This window comes from Branchiostoma floridae, chromosome 19 (genome assembly GCF_000003815.2).
Source record: "Branchiostoma floridae strain S238N-H82 chromosome 19, Bfl_VNyyK, whole genome shotgun sequence".
Classification (NCBI taxonomy): domain Eukaryota; kingdom Metazoa; phylum Chordata; class Leptocardii; order Amphioxiformes; family Branchiostomatidae; genus Branchiostoma; species Branchiostoma floridae.
The window spans coordinates 9,286,057-9,294,335 of record NC_049997.1 but is presented as its reverse complement, the minus strand read 5'-3'; the positions used below and the strand labels follow the sequence as shown (position 1 = coordinate 9,294,335).

Genomic DNA, 8,279 nt, shown 5'->3' with positions numbered 1-8,279 from the left:
ACAGCACCTGGACAGCCTAATACACAGTCGCATTTTGATAATAAGACAAGCAAATATTTTCTCATGCCGTTTAACTCAAGTCATTTAAGTAAATGAAAGCTTAACAGCTGTTAATCAACCCTCTAGTGGATTAGAAAGTTTCTGATTTTCTATACTCACAAATGTACATCAAACGCCGTCTGGTTTAAACAGATCTCTGCCTGCACTTAAGAAGGAGATATCCGCTGTTAATGAGCATCTCAAGTAGCTCAAATATAAGCTCGTCAAAACGAGCACTAGCCGATTAGCTGGTGGCGGGTGTCAGTGCGACAATCTAAGACAAACTTCCAGCTCACTATTTGTGAATCCCATTCGAATCTACGACAGTCGTGAGGACGGGAGGTGTGGGTAAAGGATGGGATACATTTATCAGTCAGCAATCCTTCAATCTGTGTTGTCTGAGTGTGTTGTTTCCTGTTATTTTCGTGACCCTACTGGTGTATCCCCCATTTTTTGTGGGAAAATGATCACATCCTCTGTCAGCAATATTGTTTTCCTGTTTATTTCGTGATTCTCCTGGTGCAGATCCCCCAATTTCCACATCCTTCCCCACCTGAAGATTTGAACATAAAAGGCCCATTCTAGTTGTATGTCTTTTATTTTCAAGACGAAGTAGAAGTAATCAAAAACTTATTGTGAAGACAAGTACACATGACGACCCACCAACGATATCGTTCAATAAACAAAAGTACCAATTCACAGTATAAAACATATATTTACACCTTAAGCTTCGGATAACAGCAAGACAGAGAGCTCCCTTCAATATCAACCTAAAAACAAAATGCGTAAATTCTCAACGATATTTTCATTGTCATTGTGGAAAAGAAAAATTCTGTAAAGATGATGATACAAAAAGAGAAAATGTGCATAACTGTATAAATTCAAAGAACTTCTCAATGAATAGGTAAATCTAAGAAGGCACAGATTTGTCACATATCTATCATGAAATGTAGCCCGTCAAAACGTCACTCTACATAAGGCTTGTTCACTTGAATATCAAGCACCGTCATAAAATGCAGTGTTCCCTTCGCTGGTTTATAATTTCAAAAATAACAATTCTCAAGAATCGAGCCTTTCTAGAGATCTGGTTGATTACAGAACTTTGAAGTTTCTAGTTCGCTAATTTCTAAAGCTAATTTCGTAGGTTGCACAATTATTCAATATTTACACAACATCTTTATTTTCTAAGCCATTTCCTTTTAAGCGCCAAGGAACATGACTGTGTAGAATTAATATTTGATAATCACCCTCAATCCCAAGAACTGTTTTCACCACCTTAATTTCTACGTTCAACAAAAAGACAATTAGAATACTCAAGAATTCATAATTAGAGGACCAAAGTCCCATGTTCACAACAAGGAGTTGTACAACTGCCGACGTTTTGGCACCCGTCTGTCGCCTTCCTCAGCATAATACTGACGGGAAATACTTTGCATTGACACTAGGTGTCGCTATTGGCAGTATTGCAGTGTTGCAAATTGGTCGTTGTAACAGTGCAACAGCGCCGCCTAGCCTTAGTGAACAGTAGTGCCCATCAGTGTTATCCTGAAGAAGTTAACACAGTGAGGCGGACACAAAACGTCTGCAATTGTATAACTCCTTAGATGTGATGCTCAGACATTTACCATCCTGATAAAATCATTTACGGAAATACTAATTAGAATTTATGGACATAAAATCATAGATTGTCATCATGGTAGCGTGTTTGGATCAATTATTTCATAGTCTTTATCATCGACCATGTCGTCACTCCACGTCTTCTTCGGACAGCCGAGCCAGTCTTCGACAATCGTCGCCGACTTGGCCGAACGCGGCAGTCGTATTACCGACGAAGGAGTGTCGATCTTTGCCGATGCTGCCGACGACGAACTCTCAAGAGTTTCTGACGCTTTTGACGCCGAACGGCCGAGGATTGCCGACGTTACCGACGAAGTGTCGATCTTTGCCGACGCTGCCGACGCCGACGAACTCTCGACAGTTTCTGACGCTTTTGACGACTTACTGCCGAGAATTGCCGACGCTACAGACGAGGACCTTCCGAGAGGTTCCGACGCTTTTCGTGACGACGTACTACTGCCGAGGATTGCCGACGCTACCGACGCCGAACGGCTGCGCGCTGCCGACACTATCGACGAAGAAGAATGCCGATAGCGATAGCGAGGTCGCCGACGCTCGAACGTTGACGTCTTTGGTTCCGAGGGTGATATCCTTTCGTAGCTGTTCATTTTGAAGACGAAAAGGTCGCTTCCGACGCGCAAGATGGCGTCGGGGTGGTTCGAGGAGCCGAGCCATTTTTTGGAGTAACGGGGATATCCTTTCGCTCGTCCTTTCCCAGTAATGTACTTGTAGTAGCGGTTTCCTGTGGGAATATGAACCACAGAAAGTGAAACATGAACTACACACAATTAACCTCTTAAACGTCTTGCGATCAGTCTATGGTTTCGTCTATAGTCTCTATACTAGTCTCTTTCCTTCTTCTCCCTTTCCCTAATTTTCACAGTTAAACTTTACACGTAGACACTGTCAGTTTATTCCTAGAGACATCTTTCTTTCATCACCAGCAGGTTCTCATTTTCATCTCCATCTCCATTTTGGTAGAAGAAATCAGCATTGACCTCTCAGCGATAAATCTGCTTGAAGATAACCTCACCTTCCCTTGCTATTGAAAATCCTATGGCGTCAGACAAATTATCAGAATCTGGTCTTTGTTTCCTTTTTTACTACCAGGCAGGAAAAGAAAAAAAATACCTAAAAACGCGTGGAGGCGGACAGTATCTGACGCTTATGGGTCTCAGTCTGCGGCACAGGACAGACCCAGATGGAAGAAAAATAAACGTCATGGCCATATGAGACATAACTAAATAGTACACAGTGGACGAAAATTAGAATTTCAGGGAATTTCTCGGTACTGACACACCCGTGAAACTTGACATATACATATACAGGAATATGGTTCGTTTCTGGGCATTTCTGGGTACTCCAATGGCCCGGACAGGCAGTGTGTCCTGTTCGACAAGTCTCATAAATTGCCAGAAACGTCGAGTTTCCGGGTGGATGTGCAGGAGTTTCTGACCCGGAAACTCGGCTTTTCATGCAGTGCTAAGAGCACAAGAGGGTAGTTTTCTTACTCTTGAAGAAGTAGATAGTTTTCTCGTCCTGTGTGCTGAAGGCGGCGTCTATCCGCGTGTACAGGCCGAAGTCACGTGGGCTGAGACTCTGCACCGGCGCGGTGAAGTTCCCGTGGAACACCCAGACGTTCCTGCCCTACAGAGCATGCGCAGGATACGGACATTATTAGAGAATTTGCAAAATTCAAAATACATCTTTGAATGTTTGTTAACGAGATATATGTATCAAGGGACAAGCTGATTTTATGGCAACATCCTAGCGCAAAATATAAACTGTTTAAGCAGTAAATATACTTCCAAGCACTTTTGACCCTTTGCTGGCGTCACACTTCCGGTCTGGATCTAGACTTTGAGTCATTACAACTTGCAAATTGAAAGTATCAGAGGACTGATCAAAAGCTTGTTGGTAAGCGCTTTACTTTTGTGTACGATTATCAAGTTTAAAACTGTTTCATAAAGTAAATAGATAAATTGTTACTCAAAGTTAAAACGGATCCATAAGGAAAGAAAGAGGATGCAAAGACTTTTCTACCTGAAACAAGAACACCAGGCCCCGGTTCGTGAAAGCAGCGTCGATTGGTCCGTCCACGCCCCAGCGATCTTTGATAGTCCAGGGACCATCAGCAAGCTCCAGACCACCCTGGTATAACCGCCAAAACTGCTTTTCTATTGAACAAAACCAGAAGATGTAATGACCAGTAATTTGCTGTGACAAATAGTCAAAACATTTCGCGATGGTAAAAAGCATAATCCATGGTTTCGACTTAACTTAAGATAAACAAAAATCGTATTCAGTTATGATCCTTATATCTGTCTATTAGCCAATTCACAGCACAGAACTGTGCAAAGAGATGCGTAACTGTATCCAGAAAGTTTTAAAAAGTTAAAGCTAGAATATTACTTCTGAAGGCAAAGACTGTTCCGTTTGGCATCTCCACGACCGCATCGAAACTAACTTGTTCCCGGCACCACTCGGGACTTTTCTTCTCCTCAGGCGCGTTGGGCAGAATGTCGTTCTTAGTACCTGTCAGTCACAAAAAACGATAGATATGATGAAGAAAGGAAAGTAAGGCCAGTAACGATGAAGAAGAGTGATGGGTGTCACTTGAAACGACCGAAAAAAATCCGTCTTTAACCAGTTGTAGAGATTGAATTGTTCTTGTAACTTGAAGAGAGTAAAGGAGTTACTATGAAATGAGTGACTATGCAGTATCAATTTTTTTGTTTATTGGCGGCCAATATACCCTACAAGACTCTTTCGCACAGTACAGATGTGGCATCTACCGAAAACAGATAGAACTGCAGTGTAAAACTCACCGTACAGTCTCTGGATCCCAGCGACGTCATCAGGGTGCAGCTTAAAGAACGGCCGGTACAGGTAGGTGGGGATCATAATGGCGTCAGGAACATCGGAGTGACCCAGCCCCAGAGTGTGCCCTAACTCGTGCACCGCGACCTGGTACAAGTCCTTGCCTGCGTCTGAGAGAATCATATTGCAACAGTCACAAACGAGTAACCTAATATTTGAAGGGGAAATAAGGAGGTTCACGATTCTGAGTACGCATGCACAGCGAAATGCATTGTGGGTAATTTGTCAAAGATGAAGAAGGTCTTTAACTTGTAAACAGTTTTGTCTCGATTTTCACAACAATTTCCTGGCGTATTTTGTTTGTGCACCAGGGCCTCCACAGTTGACACATTACCCGCTACAACGTATTTTGCTGCACATGTGTACACAGAATCATGGCCCTCCATATATTTCTCAGCTGTCACAGATACATGTATATACTTTGCTTGACATATACTCTGTACAGAAATTGGATAACAGTTGGTGGTTGTAAACCTTGATAACAAATCGGCACACTATTAAAGTACCGTTCAGTTCCCCAACAGTCCACGTCTCAGCTTCATCAAAATGACAGTTGCCGCCATATTCGGGGTAGAACGCATGCGCAAGCGTCCCGCCAGGTCCGTCGAACGTGTTCTTGGTCCCGTCGCCATGGTAACCCTTAGCGAATCGAATGGTGACGTCAGACTTGTAATATGGCGGAACCCTTTTGAACTCTATGTTAATGACGTCACTCCAAACCTGCAGTGTGATGAAGAAAATAGATGGTGAGCACCTCAGATCATTGTGTTGGATTAAAACAACAAAACTTAAAAAAACTTTTCTACCTGGATAGATTTAAACCGCTAGGGTGCCCAACCATGCACCGTATCTTCCTGACATCAAAATCTGCACTATGAATCAAGACCATAGCATGTTTAGGACAAAAGATGCATACACCAGACGTTCTGCTGCTGTTCCAAGGCGACGCTAGGGGGCTAAATCTCGACCCTGATCTTCGTCTTCCCAAGACCTACCCACAGATCATCGCAATCCATCTAGAGATCACAAATATCCGGAAACACAAGCACAGAGACAGACAGACACATAGACGGACACACACACACACACACACACACACACACACACACTTGCACAGACATACCAAAACAGTACCTCAAGTTTCAAAGATATAATCAGCTCTTCTATCGGTACCTTAAAAGCCATTGCTATGGCATCATTGACCACACTCCGTGACAAGTCCGGCGTGTAGCTGATGATTTTGTACGTCAGCTCCTTCTTCTTCCACCTGCTGCCACCGAGACTGTACAAGCTGGCCATACGGGGGCCCTCCCCGCCTCGCCCGCCCGCACACGTCAGCGCTGCCGGCTCGGGCTCGATGTCAGGCATGCCGCACCGCGGTCTCTTCATCGCTCGTATTGTCTTTCTGTCTAATTTACCTGCGAACAAGATAAGCATTTTTTAAATGTACAGTCAGAAAAAAACACACACTTCAACAAACAAGCAGACAAGCAAGCAACGAAAAATCATCTGGTCCTGAGCTACATCATCTGTTCAATTTAGTAATATGGAGTACTATTTTTATACTACACTACAGTTTCTGATGTCTGGACTATATAATCTATGGGCCAGAGACACTGATCATGATATGACTTAATCTACATGTACACCGTGACATGTACTACATGAGAACTATATTATCGCAATGGGCAATTCGTCCGTGAGTTGTAATACTTTTTTCCAACAAAAGTTGTTGGGCTGTCCTTGAGCTTTTCCAATTTCACAACTATTTCACAACTTGAAAACTTTTAGAGCGAATATTTAAGACATACATTCCAACCGAAATCAAACAAGACATGATGGAAAGACACGAAGCAGACTTCCTAACAAAATATGGTCAGGCACGCTCTGCTATCTTAGGTGTGACCGGCTCGCCCCTTTCCTCTCATCGCACCTGCTTTGCATCATTGTCGTCACCCATCTCTGACCTAAAACTTCCGCAAATTGACCGAGTCACATATGGAGATACTGTCGTTATATCATCCTGTCTATCATTCGAATAAGCGAGCCTAAGCCTGGGTGTTTGTGAATAACCCATATTGACATTGCTTTTTGTGGAAACTATTCTTTTCACATGCGTCGACGTTTATCGGAAATTTCGATTGAAAGAGTACAAAATTTAATCTTCCTAAAATTGCATTCGATATTGATATAAATAGAAGGACCGTTTTCTAATGCAATTGACCGGGATAAAGACCAGGTTCCGTGGGATGGTAGCTGTCATGGAGAGAATGGTCCCTCATCTGGCACCTTTTGTAGCTTAGGATGAATATTTTGTAAATATACTCAAAATATTTTGTAAATGTTCTCACAGAATACCCATAACGTGATCCTAATGAATGTAATCGGTACTCTGGTGAAACATTGAAAAAATAAACATCTCCAAAAAGTAGTTAATAGTACATTATGTTAGGACCCTTCAGTCATAATTCACTGACATTGAAAATGTCGTCAGAGTCATGGCCTATTGGACTTGGTCAAAGGTCACAGAGGTCAGCTATGCTAATGACAACCTGATGACACATATAATGTCCGCATATCTATGACAAGATCCTGATGGCAGGAAATTTTTAGATGACTCCAATAACCCCCACCGTAGCCCCATAAATTTCGAATTGCATAAGAGGGGTCCAAGAGCTAAGGGGTACCTTTATTTTGTATGGTATAAAGTAAATCCACCTTTATAGATATTGAGGCAAGTGTCATTTCTTTCGATCTGTTGTCCAGATATTCACGAAATGCTCATGAACTTCATGATGATTGAGTATTTTACGACATTGGTTTATCGACAGCAAGTACAGCACATCACATACGTTTTGCAGTGGTATTCCATGCAAAGCATCATTGTAGCAAAACTTTTTTCCAACACAAAGATATACTAGTAGTCGGATCACATTTTCAACGACTACTGTCGCCTTCTTCAGGATAAAAGTATGATTCAATTATTGATACTGAAGAAAGAGACAGTTCTCGTAGCAAATTTTATCCGTGTATATCTTTGTGTTGGAAGAAAGTTAAGCATTATTATCATATAGCCAGATGGAGTTGGCCAATCAGAGGCCCCCATTTCCCATGGGTTATCAGGCCGTAACCTCAAAAGTGGTCAGTTATTAGAATAACCGACCACTTTTTGGACCGCACCATTATACAGGGGACAGTCATGAATTTTTTTGTACTGTTGTTTGTGTGTAAACCATGCATAACTGTCAAAAATATTATGATTGATTGGTTATGTTAATTGGGGCTCCACATGGGGAATATATCGATACTTGAAAAGGAATTATGCTGATTTTACACATTTTCATTATTGCTTTCTAACGTGATGAAGCCGGTACCTTCCTAAATCACTTTGTATATACGTACTTTGTCGTGCCCATGTGAAAAGGCTCTGCATGGGGGGGGGGGGGTACCAGGACTCCACTTAATAGTTTGTATTGCAAATAAGCCACATGTTGATGCTGATATGCTATCTCACAAACAGATGATTAGTTAAAATTATTAGTTAAATGATGATGATGAAATGGTTTAATGGTTTGTATTATATATTACACACTATTGTACAATATATATATTGCAAATGTATTTTTATGTAATGTATTAAAGTGTTTATTTGTTATAAAGGAATTTGTGTGAAATAACTGTCAGTTGGATAGGCTATATGATAATAACGTTAATGCCCCGCCTTATCCTCGGTGTATATGGTG

The 8,279-nt window shown here is 41.8% G+C and overlaps 1 protein-coding gene across 1 annotated transcript in view; it reads right to left on the bottom strand.

The window, feature by feature from the left end:
• Positions 1–618: 618 nt before the first annotated feature.
• The window catches only part of LOC118407203 (collagenase 3-like), a 37,848-nt gene continuing 30,187 nt past the window's right edge, over positions 619–8,279 (bottom strand). Inside the window, exons 4-10 of the mRNA XM_035807628.1 lie at positions 5,710–5,954; positions 5,043–5,256; positions 4,485–4,646; positions 4,069–4,191; positions 3,700–3,833; positions 3,168–3,303; positions 619–2,398 (exon numbers count right to left, since the gene is read on the bottom strand). Of these exons, the coding sequence (XP_035663521.1) occupies positions 1,731–2,398; positions 3,168–3,303; positions 3,700–3,833; positions 4,069–4,191; positions 4,485–4,646; positions 5,043–5,256; positions 5,710–5,954 (1,682 nt within the window). The 3' untranslated portion in view covers positions 619–1,730. The remainder of the gene's footprint in view (positions 2,399–3,167; positions 3,304–3,699; positions 3,834–4,068; positions 4,192–4,484; positions 4,647–5,042; positions 5,257–5,709; positions 5,955–8,279) is intronic.